The sequence below is a fragment of the Besnoitia besnoiti genome, chromosome II, assembly GCF_002563875.1.
Source record: "Besnoitia besnoiti strain Bb-Ger1 chromosome II, whole genome shotgun sequence".
Lineage (NCBI taxonomy): Eukaryota > Apicomplexa > Conoidasida > Eucoccidiorida > Sarcocystidae > Besnoitia > Besnoitia besnoiti.
The window spans coordinates 610,129-634,406 of NC_042357.1; the positions used below are offsets into that span (position 1 = coordinate 610,129).

Here is a 24,278-nt window from a genome sequence, read left to right on the forward strand (position 1 = left end):
AGAAGCAACGCTCGCCGGTTGCCATTGACATCAAATCGCCACCCGATGCCCCGGCTTTCACCTGCTTTGAAGGAGTAATGAGCCCCCAGAATTCTGAACAGGTCTTTACGGAGACGGCGGGAGAAGACACCGCGGAGTTGCGAGAAGCGTTGAAGACGGGGAAGCTCGTGGACAGCGGTGCAAAAGAGGGTGCTCGAGTCTACACGATTTCAGTGAGGGAGCTGCCCCGGCAAAGTTTCAGTGTATATTGCAAGTGTTCTTATCCGAAGGACGCACTCAACTTATCTCCAAAAGACATCTGCAAAGTCGTCATTAATGTCGCTGACACTAGACTACCAGTCTCTCCTGGCGACGGCTTGCCAGCGCCGCCGACTGCGAGCTCCACTTCGGACCCGAGGAGCTTGACAACCAACTTTGAACTAGGTGTGGCAAACTGCTTGAACTTTACTTTGTTTATGGCCACGTGTAATCTCGGTGGCACCTTCTAAGTCCTTTATGCAAGAATAAACTGTCGCACTGGTTCCCTGAGCACGGACGGCGAGGCTCGATGGATCGCTCGTGCTCAGGACTGACGCTGGTTTCTGTGTTGGTAGAAGGGCGTGTGTGTACCAGTCGTACCGGTAGGTGGTGGACTACGTCTAAAACTCGACAAATGCCGAAGCGTGTGTGTTCTATGAAGACAGTTCTGAACAGTCGTGCAACGTCGCAGCGACTGAGGGAGCTCCAAACCTCGGCTAGAGCTACAAGTCGCTATGCGATGTTGTCCCACCCCAGTGGTCTCGCTGTACCGAAGACAGGGGCAGTTTGTAGGAGCAGATCCCCCTGGGCGGCGTAAAATGGAAGGCAGTCCACTAAATCTTGCTATGCGCCTTAGCTAGAATTGAATACGCGTCATGATTATGTTGGCTACACTGGCCTACGTTTGCATGGAGCCGCACCTTGACGACGACCACTGGTCACAGGCCGGTGATTGTCGTTGCGTCCCTCAATAAAAAAGTGGATTATGAGATAGGATCGCCAGGAGCTGATGATGTTGTCATGCCTGCGGTTGGTGCGCGTGCCGCGCACGCGTGAGGCCATCTGCCGGTCCCATTGCTGTCAATGCTTGAGGCCATCTGCCGGTCCCATTGCTGTCAGTGCTTGAGGCAGTGACAATTCTGCTCAGGATCAAACCTACAGACGATCCCTGCATATCAGTCGCACAATAGTTACGGCATCTCGAGTGTGTCCGCTAAACTCAACAACTAATCTGTGATCCACTCTCAGCAGGCTATCCCCCAGCTCCCTCTCACTCTGCGTGTTATCCCGAGCCCTGCCCTAACGAGTGTGCAGTGTGGAGGCCACGCCACTAGAGGTTCTGTCCGCGTCTGCTTTTGAGTGTAGCGGCCGACACGGTTAATGTGACCCGGCACCCCGTGTCTACCGTACCCATCGGCGGCACTACGCATGGAATATCATGGCTAAGGCGGCAACATCGCAGGTTTTACACTACTCAGTGTTGTAAATAAGAACTCCTCGTCATGCCAGCAAGAGATGAATGTTTAAACCAACACAGATTTCATCGTCCGTTGATCCTGGACGAGTAAACGACCAGGCCTCAGCAGCACGTTCCCCGATGCGGTCGTAGCTGCAATCTGTTTCTGTATCGTGGGGAATGCTTTTCTTTTCTCGTGACTGACCTCTGCCGACGACTCATTTTTTGCTCTCGTCCTCTGGGTCTTCAAAAAGGACGTAAATGACCGAGTGTGGCAACTCTGTTCTCACGACAGGCAGGCGGTGCGCCGATCATCCTCGACATCAATTCCACCTACTACCTCTGTAGCGATGTTGACTAGCAAGTCTTCCGCTGTCCTAGGAAATATGGCTTTAGTGGGGGTACCACTGATTCCTCCGCGATCTACCTCCAGAGTTTGTCCCTCTTCATTCCGAAGGATTTTCTCGTCTATCCGCTTCAAGTCCTACCCACTGTTATTGGCAGTGGCGGCGTGCATTGGGGTTTGTGCAGTCACAGGCCGAGACGATGTTCACGAGTGCTCCAACGGCGAGTTGCTCCATCTCCGCCTACAATCGAAGACATCTCAGGCCAAGTTCAAATGTAACGCAGCAACAAATAAGCTGTACCCCGCACTGAACCTGAACCTGGCATGTTGGGATTCTGAGTGTAGAAGCTTAGTCGACCTACGGTATCTCGTGTCTATTGAGGGCGACAACAACACGGGGTACCTCCTTAAGTACTTAAAACCACTTGAGGTCCCGAAGAATATTTACTTCAGTTGCATTTCCGACGCAGATTCTGGCCAGATGGGTCCCGTTGTCCGAAGTGTTGAACCGCGGGAGTCGCCTAGAAAACGGGGTATAGTGCAGGTGTCTCTGTGGAGTGACCCTAAACTCCCCGTTCCGGAAGGTATGTCACCGTGGCTGCTACACACTGCCCAGCGTTCCGGGAGAGTTGAGCGGAGGGGCGTGGCTTGGCTCAGCGACTCGAGGATGGCTTATGTTACCGATGCGTGAGCAGCCTGCGTGGCACACACATCTGCAGAAAACGAAATCGCCGCACCAATCGTCTGTCAGGCAGTGCGCTGCTGGGCTCTCGAAGTGGAGCAGCTGGAGCTCTGTTAGACCATTTCCGGCTGTGTACGGGGTAATGATTGAGTCGCTATGCGACTATGTGAACACAATTTATGATTGTGTGCTTGCACAATCTCACATGTCTCTATGTCTGAAAAGGAAAAAAAGGGGACCAGTGGTAGCCACATGACCACGTGCGCGCAAGGAATGACCACGACGCTTATAGTCGTCACCGCTGCTTCGCAAGCTGCAACGTTCACTTGCGGCACAGACGGAACCCTGTCACCGCTGAACTTAGAAAAAACCTTCAAGGGTGAATCATGCCAAACCGAGGAACAGCTGCAGGAAATGTTCGAGCAAGGCGAGCTTGTCGAGAGCGGAATGACAGGAAGTAGTCCGATCTACACACTCTCAGTAAATGAAATGCCTAAGTCTGGCACGTCGCTCTGCTACAAGTGCACATACAGCAAACAGCCCCATGTGCCTATGCCAGAAAACAATGACTGCAAAGTGATCGTGAAGGTCTCCGCAGCGCTGCCGGCTACATCGACGTCCACCTCGGAACCAAAAGCGGCGGCGGCGACAAAGATCGAGTCTCATCTTCTAGGGGTCATGCTCCTCGGTCTAGCTGCACAGAAGTTCTTCCAGACACTTTAGGTTTTCCCATGTCTGTACGGAGTGCTGGCTGCGTTTTGGCAGTGGTCTGCGCGTCGTAAAATGGGGCGGTGGAAACTGGCATTGATGTGTCTGGTTGTAGGTTTCGTGTGTGTAGACCAAAAAGGCTGATGCACGCCGTTGTGTGGACTAGGTGAAACGCCTAGCGTCTGCTGTTGACGTCTTGTGGATGGCAACCGTCCGGTTAAATCCATGACGTGACAGTCTGTCACCATCTTCAGCGAGATGTTCACATTAGTTGGGGCAGGCCTCTTGTGTCTGAATATGTCCGACGAAGGAGAGTAGAGAGGAGTGGCCTGGTGATAGCTATCTGGGATGCACTTCTTGGTGAAAGGGTAGGCCCTTGTTGCCTCGGGGGAGCTGAACTGGGGAGAAAATAGACGATGGTCAAAATAAATGCCATGGGCAGCTAGAATGCAGACGGTACACGTGTTACACCATTTCCTCTGCACTATAAACAGCGTTGGAGAGTCAAGGGGGCTCCAATAGGAGCCGAATTTGCCCTGAACGAGGCATGTGCCCGCCGCATCCTGAGAGTTTAATGTTCACAAGAAACACGTTGTCAACGATGCACCAATCACGCAGCAAACGCGGATGCAATGCCAGGCAGGTAATCGACTGCAGAAGCACAGGTTGAGAAACGGGTGACACTTCGCTGACGTTCGGCACACAATGTCGGGGCTGTGGATGCAGTGTGACCGAGAACTGTCCTCCGAAATTCGCACACGGGAGGCTAGTACGTGTGCAAGAGACAGTCTGAGATCATCTTTCCTTTGCATGTATCAAACTCACATGATATCCCCCTAACACGGAGCTGGAAATCTAGCAATTTATGAGAATGTGCAAAAGTTTTCTTCACCTGGCCAAGTTTTGGTATATGGGCCTGGCGATGGCATTTTCCGGGGGGCTGGGGGGGATTGACTCGTGGCACACATGCCACGCAGTGTCTCGCTAGTGCTCCCAGCACTCCGAACTTGGCACGAACGGGTTCACCAACAGCACTCGCCCAGGGCAGGGTACCGAAAATATTACGGTAAACCCCTTCCACCATGGATTTCGGCAGCGCCATTCGATCTTGAAGATAACAAGTGAACGCACCGTCAGCACTGTTTGATTCAGAGCGCACACCCAAGCAAAGAAAACAGGACGCTTCCCTTTCACCGGCGGCAGTTTTTCGAGAGCCCTTTGCGTCACTCCAGTAGGTTTTTAGTGTCACGTAGACCTCCTCACTTCCAGAGGTGACTGTTTAGTTGGGTGGTCCGTGAGATGTTAGAACCAACTGCTCGAGTTCGCCTTGTAGCTGTGTACCCACCATTGACAAAGTGTGGCCGAGAGCGGACCTCACGTGCCGAGAGCCCTGCGGTGAAAAAAGTATAAGGCCCCTCTTGATTGGAAGAGCTATCCCTAGTCGCGTTCATCATGGTCAATTCAACTCTTGCCTCAAGGAGATGCGGCTTGCACAGAAGCCACCGAAAAGTCCGCAAGCCTTCGACCAGACGCCCCAGCGGCGTCCTGCACGTGACTCGGTTTTCACTATGCCACGTCCCTCTCGTTTTAGACTGCAATCGTTTGCACAGTATCTCTCTCTGATGCTGATGAAACAGCCGAGTTGCAGTGTTCCACGAGTGCCAAGAGCGTGCTTCTCCGTCTCACTCCAAAGCCAACAACGGTTAAGATCGAGTGTAGCGGGAATACTTCCTACCTCGACCCTCCTGTGAATAAAAATCAGGTGTGCCTGGACTCGCAGTGTGTCAACCGTGTGCCAATGAAGAACCTGGTGGGACCCTCCAAAGTAGCAGGCCAAGGTCTCACCCCGTCACTTCCAGACCCGCCTCCACATCCCCAAACCGTATACTTTAACTGCATTTCCAGCGACCCTGCCACAGTTAGAGATAGCGGGGAAGGACCTGCTCCGGCTAAGAAATATTGCATTGTGCAGGTGTCGCTGCTGCCAAATTCTGACTCTCCTGAAGACTCAAGTAAGCTCATGGGGGGAGTAATAACGATCGAGTGGGTTTGAGCGGCGGCGTACCGAAAACGACGTAGCCTCATATAGAGCTAACCGTTCAGATACACCTGTATAGAATCTCTCACCAACGTGTGAAAGAAAGCCCTAGGTCGCAGCACTTGTCGCCGACTTCCCTGTTAAAGCCCTACGAGCATATTTGGCTGTAAACGTATGAGTGCTGAACAGTCATTACTCTCCGCTGGTCTGTGTATGTGCCTTCGGGGTAGCACATGGTGAACGAGCGTCGTACTACTCCATTCGCGGTTCTGTGTTGCATTCGGTTATTCGTCACATGTCATGTGTGAAGAAGTGCACAGCGGCTACCTCTTCTGTGCCACTCAAGATTACCAAAGCGATACGGCGACGTTCACCTGCGGCAAAGAAGGAAGTATGCGCCCTCCGCCCTTTGAGCAGATTTTTGAGGGACCGTTGTACAAAGCGACAGCGGCGCTGAAAGACGTGCTCAAGACGGGGAAGCTTGAGGATATTGGAAAGCTGTCTGAGGCCCCGGTCTGCGCGTTACCAGTGACACACCTGCCGAAAAAAGAGTCTTTCCTCGGCTACAAGTGCACGTACGAAGCGCAGGGCAAAGAGCCTTTAGAGCCACCTACCTCAAAACAGTGCAGTGCAACTGTGATGGTCTCTGCCGCACCTTAGCCCTCCCCCTCCGGTGGTGGCTCATTGGAAACAACGACGCCTACCTCAGATACCACCAATTCAGCAGAAACTGTGGCGAAACAACGATTCACTGCAGTCGCCACTGAGGTGCCAGGTGTTGCGGCCGGTGGGTTTGTGATAGTGGTGTGACACTGTTCGCCTGCGTGGGCGTACGGCATGAAGTGGCGTAGGGGCAACTGCCACTACGCTTGGAAGTTGGGAGACGGTACAATGCATTCCCGTTCGGTTGCGGATTCTCTGCAAGGCGACGGGTCCCCCAAGGGGCGCTTACGCATTGCGTCCCTTGCATGATGGAGGGCGGCATGCGAAGGTACCTTATGACGTGTTCCCATATGATCTGCCTGCTCCGCCGTATTGATGGTGACTCAGTCGTATGAGATAATCGCGTTCGGCTCAGGGATTCTCCAAAAGCCTAGGCGTGCCAAACTGTGCCTATGTCCCGCATCGGGCAATGGTGTTAGGAAATACGCTAACGCGCATAGTCAGGCAACACTTTAACAAACAGTCTCTTCGCTCACGCGAGTTTGTAACTGGTGGAGATCGATACGCAAGAAGACCTCTTCAATTCAAGCGGTTTTCTTTCCGATGGGATAGTTAGCCTTGCGTGCAGTTCCATTTTTCTCTCTCAGAGGCAAAAACGCCGAGGTCTTGAAGTTAACATGGCGTATTCAGGGGGCAGCCTCGTCGGGGCGGGCATTTTGGGATATCGCGAGCCTGAAACTGGAACTGATGTAAGGAATAAAGTGGGGATAACTCTGTACAGGACAGCGGGGTCGTTCAGTCTTGACGCATGCCGCCAGAGGAGGTGGCTGGACGAATGAATCTCGCGCTGGCGTGCGGTGACGCAATCTTCTTTCTCCGTCGTACCTTTGCGGTGTGGCTCCGGAGTAGACACACGCTGGTGCAAAAAGGCCTGGTCCGCCGCGGGCGAGTTAGGGAGAGTCCTCGCCTTTTCAGTTGCGGCTGTCGTGGTCCTGCGAGACCGCATGCACTGGCAGAGAGACAGAGCTCCTGCAACGGCGACGCTCGGTGTCGGCCGGACTCTGTCGAACGGTAGCCTCTTGGTCCTGGATTCACGAGTGAGGCTCCTCCCTCGCTCTACTTATGTAGAAATGTCTCTACATCTCCATGTCAGTGGCCTCGACAGCTTCAGTATTTGAATAGTAAGCACTGTCAGATCAAGTCTGATTCTCAAAGGCCCATTTTGTAGGCGTCCCTCGTTGGGGAGCTGTTCGGTCGCCAAAAGACTTCCGGCGGCGAAGTTGGTAGCATTGTTGGTAACTCAAGTTGAGTTTTCTGCTTAATCGTGGCAGTCAAAGCTTTCCGGCTCCGCTAGTGCAGTGCCGTAACGGACAGGCGGATCCGGTGCGCGAATCGTCGGGCGGCGCTGCGCGAATCAAACGGGCACACGCCCTCCATGCTTGCGGTCTGTTGACAGTCCTAAACGCAGAGAACTTTTCGTCGATAAAGACCCAAACATAAATCGCATCGTCACGCTGTAGGCGGCTGACGTTTACCGTACCGTTTCCGGAGTATGAAGATGGCCAGAAATAACACAGAGTGCGTTGCAGCGCGCGCTGCCCTATACACGGCGTCGGAGGGACGGCGAAGCACCTCAAGTCCCCTATCTCCGTGTTTCTTCCGAATGTCTCGGCTCCACGCTCACATGTGTGCTCTCCTCCTCCTTGCCTCCGTTGCCGCCTTGATTCCCGGTGCATCCGTTATCGGCAAAGCCGCGTCGCCGGAGGAATGTTCGTCAACCAACAAGTCCCTGTACCTTCGCTTGTCCTCAGACGAGAAACAGAAAAAAATTACATTCAAGTGTGGCGGTGGCACCCCTGACCTTGTTCCTGGTGACGACACACACGCATGCGAAGACTCGAGTTGCCACAAACGCATCCCACTAGCTGGTATCGCATCCATCTCCCGAGACGCTAGCCAGGGCCACACGCTCACGATAGACGACCAAGCGCAAGCACAAACAATCTACTTCAACTGCATCTCCAAAGGCGACACACAAGGTTCAACTCTGGATAGTCTGTCTCGATCGGCTGGAGGTTCGCCAGAGGAAGTCTGCAAGGTGCAGGTGGCCGTGTGGGGCAAGCCAAAACCGCAGACGCCAGAAAGTAGGTGTCTCGAGGGGCGGATGACACGCACCTTCCTCAGAAGTTTCCTCACTCAATGCTTGGCAGTTTAATGCCTCATGCTGGAGCAAGCCGTTCGCGCCGCTGTGCTTCTGCGATAGTTCGCCGGCGGCGAACGCCCATGATAACAGGGCCTTTACCATCGCGGCGGGGAGCGTTGCATCGAGATTCTGTCATTGGGCGGCTACGAAAACTGTGGATCACTTTGGCCTGTGTTCCATTGTCTTCATAAACACACGCCATCCATCTTCTTATTCGCCTTTGGAAGAGTACCTCTTCTGGGTTGTCATTTTGCAGGTGTCACGCAGTGCAACAGTGGCAAAGAGGCAGCTCCTATCGACCTCAAGAAGGCTCCGGCGTCAGTGGTGTTTTCCTGCGGGAGCGGGAGTACTATCAGCCCGCTCAACTTCGAGCAAGCCTTGAAGAACGAGTCCTCCGACAAGTTAATAGAGTTGAAGGAGGTCCTTCCGACCGCAAAGCTCGTCGAGAACGGAGCATCCGATAAAGTTCCAATATACACACTATCCTTTGAAGAATTACCGAAACAGGACACCTCCTTCTACTACAAATGCACCTACCAAGCGGACAGAGCATCGCCCAGCGCTGCGGCAGCTTCCGAGTGCAAAGTGGTCGTCAATGTTGCCGCGGCGCCGCAGCACGCGTTGCCTGGCGACGGCTCACAAACCCCGCCGACGGCAACCTCCACTTCATACCCGATAAGTTCGGCTAAACTGCATCTGGATCCGCGCGTGGCAGGAGCATCAGCTGTCTATATTGCTCTCCTGGGCGGTATTCCAACACTGTAACTCTGTGCCGCGCCTCCGAGGCGGCAGTACATATGATGGCGCGCTCGTCACATACATTCAGGGCTAAAACAGGACACATCTTTTGCCCGACACCGTGCGACCGGGGTTCTGTCTTCCATTTTAGTGCAATAGTAACATGTCCTGGGGAACTGAGATAGCGTACGCGAAGTGCCGATATGAGATGCTCGGGGGGGGCCGTACAGTCTATGTGCGCCGCATGCCCGCAAGCATTGTCGTGAGGAGTATGTGTCACGCGTCAACAGTTCTCCGTTAGGCGAGGAGAGTCGAAAATTTGACTTCCATTCTGTCTCGGCTCCAGCGTAGAGGGTAATCCGAAGACCGGAATGGCACGGCCTCTGTGCAGTGCGGCTAGAGTGACGCGGCGTGAGTAAGGGCATGCCAGGATGATATTTGGAAAGGAGTGGTTACTGGACGAGACAAAACATATTGGATCGCTACCTCGTGTGCCTCATGTTACCTGTGCTCGGAGGCGTGCTTCGACTCTCAATCCGTCAGTGGTGCGAATGATGAAGCTAGGGTTGCAGACAGAAGGTTAGAACCGTAGACGCAATTGGAACCACACAAGATCACCACTTGTGTCATATCTCAGTCATGTTAGACGACCCGACTGAACTGTCACTGAGCTGGCTTTAGGAAGCACTTCCTTCATGTAAAAGTTCTACGATAGGCTGCGGCGGCGACGGCGTAAGCGATAAGATGGTGCAAACTTCATTACTCTTCACTTCTGACGGATGCCTACCGCCCTCTTGCGTCGCTGCTAAGACCTGCGGTGAATGCTGCACGCTTCTTTACCACTGCTTCATATCCTTGCCCTCCGCTGGAGCCTTCTGCTGTTGCACCACGAGTCATATTGGTTCCTTCGCCTGCGACTCGACGAAAACCGCCAACCCTCCTGTAACCCGCCAACTCCCCGTGAGCCGCCGGGTTCCGGCGCCTGCCGACCCCCCGGCCTCTCGAGTCGAACAGGGCTGCTGCGTGGTATGCGCACCGTGCTGCAACGGATGGTGGCACTGAAGCCGCGGCGCCGGCGAACTTTCAGCTCATTCGCAAGGATCGGAGTCCATAAATGTCCTCGAGCAGCCCTACAGTCTGATCAGTTTTTTTAATAAACCCCTGGTGTGAAAGAGTTCAAGAGGGGGACGGGCAGCTCTTGTGGCAATTGCCGCTAACTTCCAGTCCTTGCTCCAGGTGTCTGGACCAAGGTTACTAACATTTGACTTTTGACGTATAGGGCGGCAGCCGCGGAAGAAAATTTGCTTCCCCCCTCCAGTTGCCCCCAAGCTTGTCCGTGCTCGTATCTCTACAGTTCCTGTGTGGCTCTTTTCTGTGAAGGAGCAAATCGTTCCTCTGTGCTGTGCGAAAGCACGCTGACCTCGCACGCCTTACTCTCTAGAAGTATGCTGACGCTCATCCGGCTTTGGTGATTTGCGACTGTGACCCCCATCACCCACGCAAGCTGGTGCTTCACGTGGAGAATGATACAGAGATTTCTTGAATGGCGCCACGGCTATAATTGCCTCACTTCTCTCTGCGAGCTGTTGTGTCTCGCACAGCTCGGGTTCCCTGCTGCAGTGCACCTCGTCTGCACCCTTTATCGCTCTGACAACTGTCCGGGCGCTGCTGGCGTGTGTATATTTGCTCTTCGTTGCCACAGGCGTGGTGGCGTCGTTGTCTATGCCCCCAGAAAATGGTGGCGGTGGTAAAACGCACGAGTGCGAGCACAGAAATCAGATCTGCATCTTCGCTTGACATTGGCCGAGGCGTTACTCAAGTTCCAGTGTAGCGGAAATACTGCAAAGCTTGACCCTTCAGCTAACCCTATGCAACTATGCCTGGACTCAAATTGTAAAGAACGCGTGTCAATGAAGTGTCTCGTGCAGACTGCAGCGGGCGAAAGCGAAGGACTCACTCTCACGCTTGCAAAACCGGCTCCACCTCCGCAGACAATTTACTTCAGTTGTGTCCCTACCGGCGGCGTTGAAGGTCGAAAGAATCTAGACGATCCCGCTGTCCCTAAAAAATTGTGCAACGTGCAGGTCTCCCTCTGGGATAAACCAGAATCGTCTGTCGGAGAAAGTCAGCCACTTCAGGAAGAGACAAGGCACCCTCTGCAATATCGCGCCAGTTAGTAGGAGCTGCCAAGCTCCGAAGTAGGAGCTTGGCAACCCTACGTGCGCCGACGGACACTTCATATGCGTCTGCTGTCTTCCGATATGCTGCAAGCTGCTGGTTTCCCAATGTCTCTGTCGCTTCTCGTCTTGAGCACTCGACTGACTTCATCCCTGGCTCGCATTTGAATGGCTACGTACGTCTAGCACTGCTCGCGAGCACACACTTGAGAGCGTGTTGGTGACTGCTTACCTACTTGCATCGGTTCCACCGCGCTGTGTCTCGTGTGTGAGACTTTTGCTTCCCCGTCATTACATCACAGGCTCTAAGAAGTGCGGGAAAGACGCTCACTCAGGGGTGTCAGTCGACATCACCAGGTCCTCCGATGTCGCTACGTTCACTTGCAGTGAACACGGATCTATCATCCCTCTCTATATCGAGCAAATGTTCGCCGAGTCTTCATGAAAAGGACCCCCCGTCGGGCTGAAAGGGGTCGTCGACACGGCCAGGCTTTTAAAAAACCGGGGCTGGAGGCGATAGCACGATATACAGTGTGTCCGTTGAAAATATGCCAGGGCACAGGAAGACATTTTACTACAAACGTACCTACAAAACGCAGCCACTGCAACGATTAGAACCTAATTCAGCCAACAAGTGCATAGTCACAGCGGAGGTCGCCGGTGCAGCGCTGGCTCCTCCCGGTAGTGGCTCGCCTCCAACAGCCACGTCCACGTCAGAGCCGTCAAATCCTGCAGCGGAATATACAATTCTAGTGTTTGGAGGTGTTGCAGCTGTAGGTATGTTGGCTGCCTCCAGCGCCCTGGCAACAGTTTTCTGAAAGTACGCTGTCTCCGTGATCGAGCGTCTTTAGCATAATGTCCAGTACGATCCGGAGCCTGGCCTGTGAGTGACCGTCATAATGGTGTTCACCTAAAAGTAACTGCCTTCTTATCTGGTTTGTTTCCATTTGTGACGCGTCACAGTGTCGCATGCGAACGTGCACCCTCCTGTATCAACGCGAATTCGACGGTAGGTAAATCGAAAAGCATGCATCGTCCCTAATTCTTCATTCATGAGCGGCATCTTCTGCAGACACAAACATCCTCACTCCCGGATACGACGCGAAAGTACGTGGATCGGCAGTGAATTACTGCCTCAGACGCGCTTAACTGTCGTCGTTGAGTCAGGCCAGTGCCGCATATTTGTCTTCGTGCTGTTCTGGCCACTGGCACGTAACTAGTGTAACATTTGATTATCTTCCAGCCCTGACGAGCATCAGGCTGCAGCTGCCGAGTGGGGTTGAGGGGCCCTTCGCAAGGTGCGCCCCACTGAACTAGTAAAACAGGGCTTTCATGAGCAGCCTGTGAGCGCGGGGGATTCAGCGTCTGCTTTGATTTTTACAGGTTCATGGCAGCTTCTGCTCGTAGGCAGCTTCTGAGCACTCTCACGCAGCACAAAGCGCCATTTCAGATAAAACGACGACGGCTAAGTCCCGTGTGCCAGTCCACCGTGAATCCGTCTTGTTTCTCAGCATGCTCACACCTGGCTGCAACTGCTCAGCATGTCGACACAGCACACGAGCTAGACTCTGGTCCAGTTCACTATCTTAAGCGAAGTGGGGTTCATACGTAACCATGTACGTTAGAAACGACCAAATAGGAACGGCGAGCGTTCAATAAAAAAGGGGCAGCGTTGTGAGCTTCAACACAACGACATACCACGATCCAGGAGTAACGCTTGTAGCACACCTCGGCGCAGATCTGGAGCGAACAGTCCGCAGACAAAGTCGCATGTCGCCTGTTCGGGTCATCACCAGAGGCGCAATCGGTGAGAGGTTCGTCATTTTCTTATGTAGGCGCTACTGCTGGGACTGTATATTATGTACTTACGGTAGTACTATCAAGCCTCTTCTTCCATATAGATTTCATGGAAAACCTAAAATTCGCATGTTTGATTGACATTTAGCCGCTAATATACAATCATCCAAGATGTATTTATCTGTCGCAGGTTCGGTCGGTGTGTCTCACTCGGAGAAGGCGCCACCAGTGCCCCGAATTACGTGCAAGGCAATAACGCGTGCTTCCAGCAAGTGGTAGTCATTGATGGAATGCGCACAGACGGTGTTCTTCGTTAATTGATCAGCCACCGCGATCATCTGCCTCCCTGACGAAATATGGTTTGTTATTCCTCGTGGAAACGATATCTTCACTCTTCTCGTTTCATGAGATGACTACTACCAGTTCTTGTCCATATCGGCGACTCGGTCCGTGCTACACGCGATGGCAGACCCTCACGGCGCCTGATAATAGATGCCCTCTCAGTTTCCCCTGGCGGGCCTCAATAGGTGCCTGCAAGCACTCGTACACACCTTTCTTCACCGTACTAGCTGCGCTGGGTCTGCTGCCCAGCGTCACTGGTGTAGCCGGTTCCGAGAAATGAGAAAAGAGTAACGCTCCGTATCTGCGCGTGGCCTCACCTCAACAGCTCACGGTCGAGTGCGGCGAAGGCGTCCCGAATCTCGAACCTGCCCCTGGTAAACGAGCGTGTGAAGACTCAGACTGCATCTCTGTTATCGATATAAGTGGCCTCCTGTCCGTCAGTGGCTAGAAAAAGCAGCCGTACACCGTGAAGCTGGAAAAGCCCGCAGCAGATCCGCGGACCGTCTAGTTTAAATTGCTCAGCGGACCAGCTCCCGCTTGGTACAAGCCGTGCTCTCTCCGGAAACGGCGGCACGATCTAGGACATTTGCAAAGGGGAAGTATCTGTGTTGGGACCCGATGCGCCTGAGAAACCAAGTAAGGAGTCGCGGAGATAAGCACACCTCGGCACAGGGGGGTTGGTGTGTAGGGGCTAAAGCGGCATCCTTCATTCACTAGCTGGTGGTCTAGTTCGGTCCAGGCGATTCGAGGAGGCTGGTATGTTTATCGATGACTCTATCAGCTGTCTGCAGGTACCTCGTTTGCGTTCCGCTTCGTGACGACAGATTTGGTGTCAGTGGTCACCACTTCGCACACCGGCACAGCTTTCCAGTCAGTTCCCATTTTTCAATGTGTCATTCTGTCACCCTAGCTATTTACAGCACATCGTGCTCTGCTGGGTCTTGGTGTCGCAGGCGAGGCAAGAACATGCAACAACGAAATCTTGTCAGTTGATATTGACATCAGTTCGCCGTCAGACGCCGGCATTCACGTGCGGGAAGAAAGGAGCTTTGAGCCGTCAGAAGTTTGAACAGGTATTTACGGAGGAATCGGGTGAACAGGCCACCGAGTTGAAGAATTCGTTTAACTCCGGGAAGCTTGTAGACATTGGCGACAATGATAGTGCTACAGTATATGCTTTTTTCGGTGAAGCAGTTGCCGCAGCGAAGGGCTAGCGTATATATTACAAGTGATCGTATCCCGAGGAAGAACTCTGCTCCTCTCCAGATCACTTGCGCAAGGTCGTCATAAACGTCTCTGCTGCTACATCCCCGCCGTCCTCTGGCGATGGCTTGCCAGCGATGCCGACAACGAGTTTCACCTCCAAGCCGACAAGCTCAGCAAAAAACATCGAACTAAGCACTGCATGCTGCGTGGTCGGCGTTATTCTTGAGGCTACAAGCTTTCACGGTGGGGTGTTTTAGCACTGCTCTTGGACGCGTCGTGTCAAGCTGGAGAAGTAAGTGTTTGCGTGGAGTTAAGTGGCCGGAATCCTCAGCGGTTTAGGGTTTAGGGTGACCCACCTCTCGGCGGGTCACTTTAATATGAAAAAACATTCATGACCGGCGTTGTTGGAGGCTTTTGAAATTTCTCTTCAACTGGTTAGGGGTCTGGCGGCCCATGTTGATAAGTAGCGCAGCGTACGTTGTGTAGCGGAAATAGGTGACCGTAGTGCTCCAGCTGGACGCTGCCAAGAAATCAAAGCTGGGACGGGGGCACTAGTGTTTTGAACGAGTTTACACAGTCTTGAAGCTCTTGCTTGAGTTATATTTATTATATATTTTCGTCGCAGGCATATCACAGCTCATTCGACAGGGGAAGTGAACGTGTCGTCGAACTTCTGATCTGACCAGTCGATTTGGTGTGTCTAGTATGCAGCTCACGCTTTCCACCTAGGATAGAGACACTCGACTTCTCAGCGAGCGGCTTCTTCGGATATATTCCTCCTGGCCATTTGCTACCGCGGACGAAGAGTTGGCACACAGGGTCAAGGAAAGTAGCAGAATTCTATTTTTGCACACGGGGGCTTAATGTATGGCTGTCCTGCTTTCCTGCATTCGTAATTGGTTCATGGTGAGCCCTCTTTCGGTCACGTCGCTGCCCGTCCGGAAGAACCCGAAAGGCGTCTCATCGTTACAGGTTAGGTGGTAGCCCACCAAGCGGAGAAGGCTTTCTGTTCTACGTGCATCGGTTTCAACAGACAAGTGAGTTCGTAAAGCGCAACGAATGACGCCCCCCTCGACACCGTCCCCCGAACAGGATGAGAAGAGACACGGGATATTGCAGTCTGCTGAAAAAAAGCGCTAGTCGATGGCATGCGGGTCTGTGAAGGTCTCACTTCTAGTGTGTTACAAGTTTTATTATCGATTTTCGTGTCCCAAATCGATTCACAGCAGGATCTTCCGCTGAGCTCCGCCCGGTTAGATTTTTTCTATTTTGCAACGATTCTTGAAGTGTTTGTGCGTCTCCCACGGCAAGTGGTGGTTGTGCCTAATTCGGCGGACTCTCGGAACCCAATGTAACGAACGCATCAAATTACCTGACACGCACCGTCTAGCTGCGTTGACGAAAATTCGTCATTCATCGTTATATCTGGGTTGGCATCAGCATTATATTTAAATTGGCGGTCTCTTCGGAATGGTGGCCGTTCATTCGTGTGCCTCTACACGGCCCGGTCTCCTGTGCGCGAGGCAGAGGCCTGTCGGGCGTGTCACGATGAGACACAGTCAATTCTTCCTAAAGTTGCGTTCGTTTTTTACCTGCCTCTACTGTTTATTCCTTTCTTCTATACTGGTTGGCTCGACAGCTGTTTCTGGGGCCAGTGGAAAAGACACACCGGTACAAGCATGCTCATCGGAAAATGACCCGCTTTGTCTTCGCTTAACTGCGAAGAATTCGCCAGTCAAATTTAAGTGTAGTCAGGAGACTCCAGACGTTGAACCTGCTGAAGGCAACACGGCCTGTCAGGACTCGGACTGTAAAACCCCTATCTCGGTACAGGGTCAAGTGACCATCGTGCGTGAACCCGTAGAAGAGGGACTCACCCTCACGCTTCAGACCGCAAAACCCCAGCCGGAGACTATCTATTTCAACTGTGTTTCTAAAGGTCCAGCGGCAGATCCCGGGGCGGGGGTTCTGGTACCTGGCCGTGAAAGCGGACCCCAGCCCAAGAAAGTCTGCAAGGTTCAGATCGCTATCTGGGGAGAATTGGATCCGTCCGTGCAACCGAGTAGGTCGCTGATAAACTGCTGGAATATCTCTAGAGAAGCCACGCAGCAAGTGTGCGTGTGTCCTCTGCGGCTCACAGTGCGCCACCACCCCTGGCCGCCCCATCGCGGAGAGGTGGCGAGTCCAGCGGCGCGTTTATGGTATTGCCAGAGCATTGTGTATGCGTTCATCATTGCGTTCTGAATCCAGGCTCCAATCTGCTGTTGCCTTCTTGTCGTTGCACTTGTTCCAGGTGTTAATCAATGCAGTGACAAAGAGGACACAGTTTCCATCCACATTAGCTCCGTTCCGGCGACGGCAGTGTTCACGTGCGGTGAAAACGGAACTATGACTCCACCCATCTTCGAGCAAGCGTTCGACAACGCGTTACCGGGCAACCCAATCGAGTTGACGGAGGTGCTCGGAACGGGAAAGCTTGTCGAGAGCGGCATTCTAGGAAAGGCCCCCATATATACATTTTCCGTGGCACAACTTCCCGAACAGAAGGCTAACATATTTTACAAGTGCAGCTATCCTGGGGAGACGCTCGATCGAACGCCGACTCCTCCACGGGTGTGCATGGTCAACATCAGCGTTGCTGCAGCTGCATCGCCGACACTCCCCGGAGGCGACGGCCCGCAGACGCCGATAACAACAACTTCCACTTCCGTGCCAACCAGTTGGGCAGGCATGAACGCTGAGTATCGCCTTCAAGATGTTGCCACTCACTTTCTGATTGGTGTGGCAGCTGCTCAAACAGGGTTGTTCTGATACCACTGCTACGTGCCAACGTACGCTTGTGAGTGCTGCAAAGCCTCGGTGGACAGTGCAACCAAAAAATTGTGCTTCACTCGCTACACGCCATCCGGACCAGAATGGTATACCCGACCAGTGTCTCTGTGCATCCACTGTTTTCGTGTCATATGTCAGATCGGGGGAGCATCGTGACTGGCTACGCAAGAGAATTTACTGGGTGGTCTGGTACCTGTGGCTTCTACATGCGACAGCTGGTATCTGTGTTCCTCGTGGACCATTGTTTTTCCAGTATTGCTGGACGACCTATCCGGTATCCCTTGCTTTCGGGGCTCCTAGATATTTCTCCGATCTAATTTCGTCTACCTAGTCTGTCTCGTACAGCGACGCGTGGGCAGACGTCGAAGCTTTGTCAAGGAAGCCGGTCTGCATTCCCGTCGGAACACGATTTCTCACAGCGCACGTACTTCTTCTCGACACTCTGCTCCACGCGCAGCAGATGCCCGTGTGGCGTTACCCCGCTGACTGCGAAACCGGGTGCTGGCGGACTCGCGCTTCGCCTGAAAAACCCCAGGGGGCGGAAACCGCGCGGGGACTGTACGCCTCGGGTGAAGGTGTAACATGTCCACAGAGCTGGCCGGAAAAAATGATGTCGGCGTCTGGCATGTGACGCTGAAGTGCCTGCTGCTGTCACTTTGGCATACGGACGGATGTTGCGCGTACTCGTTCAATTCCGTGTGTGGCGCGGGTGTGCGTCTCCAGAGCTGCAACTGATTGGGCTACACTGACCCGCCAGTAGAAAGCAATCCAGAAAATTACGATCTACGGGGGCCCGGGACCGCGCGGCTAGTGTTTATTGACAAGGAAGTGCTGCTCTCATTCAGGGAGCTCTCGGGTCAGAGGGTAGTGATGGGTTAAGGCGTCCCGGCGACCCTGGTCCCGGCTACCCGCTGTCCGAGTCGATTTCGGGGCGCGGGTCACTGCAAAGTCAGCTGTGACTTTGCTGTCCTGCACACTGGCAATGGCGGCACTGCTTCCTTACTTCAGTTCTGCAATTCCCTCTGCTGTCTCTGCCCCGTCTCGAGCAGCCTACTCTTGTTGAAAAAAGTGAGGGTGGAGGCCTTCGAGTGCGGCGCCCCTCGTGAACGAGGTCTTACCTCTCGACGTGCAAGCGAGAAGGCTCGAGCCGCGGACGATGCGCCAAGCGTAGCTCTGCCATCTCACGTGGCAGGGCGCTGAGGCCACGAAGTCGGGCGGACTACACGACCATGAACCAGACGCTACTTTTAACGCTTTCTAAAAAAGAGCAATTTGACATTTCCGGTCAATGATAAAACAAGGCGAAGTTTTCACGTAGCACAACTACCGCATCACTTCCGAGAAATATTTTTTTCAGCTTTATGTGATCGGCCAGAGTAGTCAGCAGGTTAGGACACCGGCGGATGCACGAGGCTCCGGTCGCAATAACACACTTTTCTATGCCATGCTCTTCGTGTAAAACAAGAGCCGGCAAGAACGCGTGTGCCGCCTCTCCTAGACTTGACGCTGAACGCGAAATGGGCGTGAAGGCAAATCGGCGTTCTACGTTAATCACGGCAATCCTGTCTGAGGCTCGCCAGGGCAGAATCTCAGTCCTGGTCGCTGTTGACGCACTCCCCATCTTGCACGATGTCGTCCAGTACAACACCTGCCTCCAGGATGCACGGTGGCGTATACGGTGACTCGGCACCCAACCGAGCGTCCTCCAGCAAAAGAGCCTTCGCCATCTTTCCAAGTGCCCTTCTACTCCGTGTGTACGTAGTTATTCCTCATTTTCACAGTCGTCGTACCATTGGAGGCGCTCTCCGGTGTCTCAGCTCAGGCTGGACAGCAGGAATGTTCGGAGGACGATCAAACTCTATTCCTGCGCCTGACCCCGGCGAAATCGACAGTCAAGTTCAAAAGCATTGGAAACACCACATCTTGAATTTCACGGCGATAATAGAGCTTGTCAGGACTCCGACTGCAAGAACACTGTCTCCATAGACGGGCTTGCGTCATTTTTGAAGAAAGACTGAAATAAATAAGCTGCGGTTTCGTGGCCGATTCTTTACGAGTGAGCCCGTATTCTGTGCCGTCTTTCTTGCGTATCCGAAACTATGCATGATACTTCTAGCCAGGTCAGTCAGAAGAGCATGTGCCTTTGACAGACGTCTACCGAGGACAGCGGCGAGCTGTTGAATGATCCCGTTCTCTTTACATCACATTCGATTTGCGGCGGCTCGCATCTTTGGGAGAACCACCGAACATGCGCATTTCCTGCTGCAGTTCCGGCGGCCAATAATTGAAACAGGATTTTTTTTTAGTTTGAGGTCGGGTGTAGAATATATATCGGCGCCGCTCGGGCCTTCAGTGAAGGCGTTGTCGGGTATCTGCGATCACGGGTACCCAGGGGGCACTGCTGGTCTGGGATGCCTCGCGCATTTCGCCACTTTCTCGTTCCTGTTGTCGTTTTTCTGCGCGTGTAGTGCAACAGGGAAAATGGCAAGTTCACCATCGGCATCCACTCCCCCTCCGGCAGGCCCGCGTTCACGTCTGGTGACGTGTCCCTATCTCCCCCAACTTCGAACAAGCTTTCAACGCGCCGTCCAAAGACCCAGTTGCATTGAAGCCGGTGCCTCCAACAAGCAAGCTGGTTGAAACCGGCACTTCAGAGAAAAGTCCTGTATATGTGCCCTCACTAGAAAAGGTGCCGGAAGAAAGTACCAGCTTCTACTACGTGTGCAAATATGCAGATAGCAGCTGTGGCTCCTCAAGCACAAGAGAGTGCAAAGTGGTCGTCAGTGCAGTGTTGACGCAGAAACGCCCCCGTCCTCCCCTGGCAACAGCTCACAAGCACCGCAAACGACCAGTTCTGCTTCCGAGCCGACAAGCTTGGCAAATGTGAATGCGCATCGATGGCTCGTGTGTGTTGCAGCATTTGGGCTTTTTGTCGTGTCCAACGCTGGAGCGTTTTGAGTTTCGTCTGCTTTTTCTGCTTCCGAAGCGTGTGGATCATGGGGTTCGGTGGTGTTTTAGCGAAGGACCTGAAGACACTTGTCTTCGCTCGGGTCCTTTCTTAAAGAAAAGTCCATTTTCCCTGTACGGTGGCAGCGTTGTTGCGAGCGAATCTGCAAAGGTAAAACAAAGCGAGTTCGCGGCCGAGCGACATTCGTGAGCCCAAATGGCACGTCACTGGTGCATACGGTTAGTGCGCAAAGCCGGGGATGCTGGTAGTAGTGAAAGTTGTTTCATCTTCCAGTCAGTGCCGAGACAACCATGTCTAGTTGGAAAACACGGATGACTCTGTGGCTACACGAGAAACAAATCGTAAATCAGCAAACCCGACACCTCTGTCACAGCAGATTTTCCGCAGCACGGCCAACACTCTTCACTACGTTCTTGTCGTGAATCGTGTCGGCGTCAAGGGGCTATCTCCGCCAGGGGTTCGGGCGGCTGCTCGCACCTGCTGGCACCTTTCACTCTGCCCTATACTACTCTAGAAGTGACGCTCGAAGGCGATGGGTCGCCCACGGCGCAACAGCAGAGGCCTCCAGGCCTGAGTAGGTTTGCGATAGCCCTCAGGCGTGAAACCGCTCCACCGAGCATAACTCTCCATCTCTAGCAGAGTGCAGCTGGCTTCGCACGCAGAATGCTAAAGTGCCATGCAGCCCAGTCTTATTTCTGTCCAGCTGTCGAGGCACTTGCTATGTTGCACTTGAGACTTGATCGGGCAGTGCACCGCTTCTCTGTGAAACTACCGGGAATGCTGCAGCTGTTATTAGCATCCACGTCCATTAGTTATGTCAGCGTGTCCCTGGGAAGGTCGCGTAAAATTCGCCCCTCATATCGCTTAAATCATTCGTTTCTCTAAGCGGTTAAATCGTCTGTTTCTCGCACAGAAATAAATGAAGCTGATGCCTCGTTCTCTCCTCGAGTCTCCATACGGTCTGTGCTCGCCGGTTTTGCCTGGGGGCCGAATCCGATACTGCAGGGCTGCATGCATCCGAATCCGCGTACTGGGTGGACGTGAAATTCGCGCACACTGTTTTCTGTGTCTGTGCGCGACCAGGGAGAGAGTCAGCAGTTCTGCATTTTTACAGCTCGTTTGCAGTCCTATTTCGAGCTCCGCAATCATTGGTGTTTTCAGTCATGGCATCCGCGAACCACCCTTCCAGTGGAGTCCTGCCCGCTCGTAAGTATCGGGCGGTTTTCCTTCGCTGGTTTCTTCTCGTGGTCCTACAGGGCAGCTGCTTCTGTGTCCTAGGCAACGAGAGTTCGGACACTTCTGATGTCGAGACGTGCGATACCGGGGGTGCTCAAATCACTTTGATAGCGGAGAAGCCTGGGGAACTCAAATTCAAGTGTGGTCAGAGGTTTCCCACCTTGGTTCCTACCCTCAAGCCGTCTCCAATGGTCTGCGATTCTGCGGAATGTGGCTCGCTTGAGGATCTTGACAAAGCTTCACCGGGTGCTCAGCTGGTCCATGTCGACAATGCCAATAATACGTATAAGCTCACGACCAAAAAGTGGGCAGAATACAGCAGATTTATTTATCTCCAGTGCAGGGCACAAACGCCAGCAGTTCAAGGCTTGGAGGCCAAAGCGGCCCTTGCTAAGCAAACTGCAGAGGGTATAACAGGCGGTGAAAAGTGCGTGGTCCGCATTGTCCTCAGGGCGCAGGCGGAATCTGACTCGGAACCCCTTCCGTCAAGTAAGTGCAGAGATGCACCGAATATTTGTCATGATGACCTCTCAACTCAGCAGAACAGGAGTGATACTGCCCTCTGCCTCTCGCCTTCCTCCATTCGTGTCGACAGGTCTGCCTCAGATGCAATATGGAATAAGCTAGATCTAGTTAACCTGCGGGTCGCGAGGGGGTGGGCAAGTGCTGACGCGCTTTGTTGCAAGGTTGATATGCGTCGAAGTGGATGTCCGCATGCGTAGCGTCTTCCAATCTGCGTCTGTCTGTGCAGATCAATGCAGCACGCCAACTGGTCAGGTTTTCTTTAGCATCGGATATCATGGTGCCTCTGCAACATTCACCTGCGGCAAAAATATGACTCTGTCCCCCGAGTCGCAAACGGCCGTATACCGGACAGCAGATTGCACGGGGCCGACGCCAATTACGGATCTCCTCCCGCAAGCCAGCTTAAAGAAACAAACAACGGGGTCTGGCTCTTCAGAGAATCCATCGTACACCTTGACAGTTCCTGAACTGCCTCAAAATCCGGTTGATCAGCTGTGTTTCAAGTGCGTGGGGAAAAACAGTTCCGCAGACGTGTGCAAAGTGCTAATTGCCGTTGAGCCGTTATCAGAGATGGACGTGCCGCCGTCTACAAACGCAGATGGAACAGAGGGCGACAAAGCCACGAGTGGGGCGACGGCCCACGGCGTCCTTCACGCCTTGCTAATTTGGACTCTCGGTGTCGCAGCAGCCCGACTTTCGTAAAACAGCACTAACAAAGTCCGAAAAAGACATACATGCCGCTCTTTTGAATGCTGTTAACTACGGCTGCACGAGGCCTTATTCCATTTCCAGAGAAAGAGAGGCAGCCGGAAGCTCCCTTTGGTCAACGTGGACGCGATGATGCAAGGAATTCTGATTGGGCGCACCCGCATCGCGCACTTGATTGAGTTCCCCTTCCATCGGGAAATGTTTAATGGTGAAAGCAGAGGACACGGCATGGCGCGCTATGCTGTACCGTCTACAGTTTTTTTAGACGGAGGTAAAAATATGTCTGAATCTCGACAGGGAGCCCGAGGTTCTGTGTTTCCGACACGTGTATTCATGCACCTACGTATGTCGTATTACAATTTGCGGGTCTGTGAACTGCCGCGGGTTTTATTTGTAGACGAGGGCTTCGCCGAATGGCGCCGTTACCTTACTGCCTGCCTCCCGAAAAAAGGCGTGTGCCTGTGCGGCGTGTGAGAGAATGTTTTCAATTATTGTGTGTTATACTGTCGAAAATACTTGGCGTATTGTGGGTACCACCAAAAGTACATGTGCCAGGCCGCGAAGGAGCTGGAATGATCCCTTTGAAACTCGACGCGAACTGCAGGCATCGACAGCGATGAAGATAGAGGAGCAACCCCAAATATCCAATACCGTGCCTGAGTGATACAATGTAATATCCTGTGGGTGGTAGTTGGAGTTTCCAGTGTACGTTTCAGGCCGCAAAAGCTGTGGCAGTTTGTTGATATGTGTCAGGTGCTGTGTCTAGCGTCCCATATCCCGCTAACGCCCCGCACAGGAGCATGCGTTGGACAGCCAGAGACGACTCTCAGAGTTTCAATGGCTCCTCCAGCAGGTGGAGCTTGGAGCAAGGAGACCCGTTTAACTATTTTTCCGGTCGGGATTGCTCTGACACACAGTTGCCGACAGAAAGCGCGGGGGCGGTGGTAGGCTCGGGTGCTCGCGTACCTCGCTGTGGTGGGACTGCATGAAATTTGAGCCTCGATCGAGGCAGAATATGCCCCGACATACTGCAGGCTTTCCACCTCTTTCTAGATCATGTGTGCTGCGGAGTTAGCGAAGTGTTATTCGCCACTTTCAGATTGATAGTGGATACAATGCCTCAAGTATAAGTGATGGTTCCTGTAAAATTCACACCACGCCGCAGTGCCCGGCCGTCGTGGAGGATTTGAAGCGGGCGTGGCAAGTGAGACGAAAGGGACGGTGGGGTCTTCTCCGACTTGCGGAATGACTTCATTTCTGCCTCTTCGAAGCGCACTAAACGGTGGTACAGAAGATCACAGCTGTTTGATAACCCGAAACGGCGAGAGGGGGGGGGTCCTCCGGCAGGCGACGCCCATGCTGGTGTCAAAGTGAACATGGAAGTATGCCGCATGTGTCGGAGAGCGCGTAGCGCTGTCGTGCTCCTTAGTCTGTGAGCTGATGTGAGTGCCCCATTCTGAGATACCTACTCGCAGCTACTGAGAGTGAAGACGACGGCTTACCCCCACCAATCGCAACGGCTGTGCCTGCCCGCTATTCACGTTTCAAGGAGGTGCGCAGCGCAGATGTTGAGGGTGCGTAATGAGATGCAAACCATGTATCAACGTAGCGCGTGTCTGGTCTGTCTCGAAAACG

The 24,278-nt window shown here is 53.3% G+C and overlaps 4 protein-coding genes across 4 annotated transcripts; all 4 read left to right on the forward strand.

Moving 5' to 3' along the window:
* Nucleotides 1–2,775: 2,775 nt before the first annotated feature.
* Nucleotides 2,776–3,225, forward strand: BESB_034290 (SAG-related sequence; the record flags this gene model as incomplete). Its single annotated transcript, XM_029362015.1, has 1 exon — nt 2,776–3,225. The coding sequence occupies one exon, from the start codon at nt 2,776–2,778 to the stop codon at nt 3,223–3,225; it is 450 nt and encodes a 149-aa protein (XP_029220980.1).
* Nucleotides 3,226–5,548: 2,323 nt separating this feature from the next.
* Nucleotides 5,549–5,908, forward strand: BESB_034300 (uncharacterized protein; the record flags this gene model as incomplete). The annotated part of the gene is made up of 1 exon (XM_029362016.1): nt 5,549–5,908. The coding sequence occupies one exon, from the start codon at nt 5,549–5,551 to the stop codon at nt 5,906–5,908; it is 360 nt and encodes a 119-aa protein (XP_029220981.1).
* Nucleotides 5,909–7,595: 1,687 nt separating this feature from the next.
* Nucleotides 7,596–8,879, forward strand: BESB_034310 (SAG-related sequence; the record flags this gene model as incomplete). The annotated part of the gene is made up of 2 exons (XM_029362017.1): nt 7,596–8,055; nt 8,371–8,879. 2 exons carry the CDS (start codon nt 7,596–7,598, stop codon nt 8,877–8,879), a joined length of 969 nt encoding a protein of 322 aa, XP_029220982.1.
* A 12,458-nt stretch (nt 8,880–21,337) lies between these two features.
* On the forward strand, nt 21,338–22,637 carry BESB_034320 (SAG-related sequence; the record flags this gene model as incomplete). The annotated part of the gene is made up of 2 exons (XM_029362018.1): nt 21,338–21,899; nt 22,162–22,637. 2 exons carry the CDS (start codon nt 21,338–21,340, stop codon nt 22,635–22,637), a joined length of 1,038 nt encoding a protein of 345 aa, XP_029220983.1.
* Nucleotides 22,638–24,278: the final 1,641 nt, after the last annotated feature.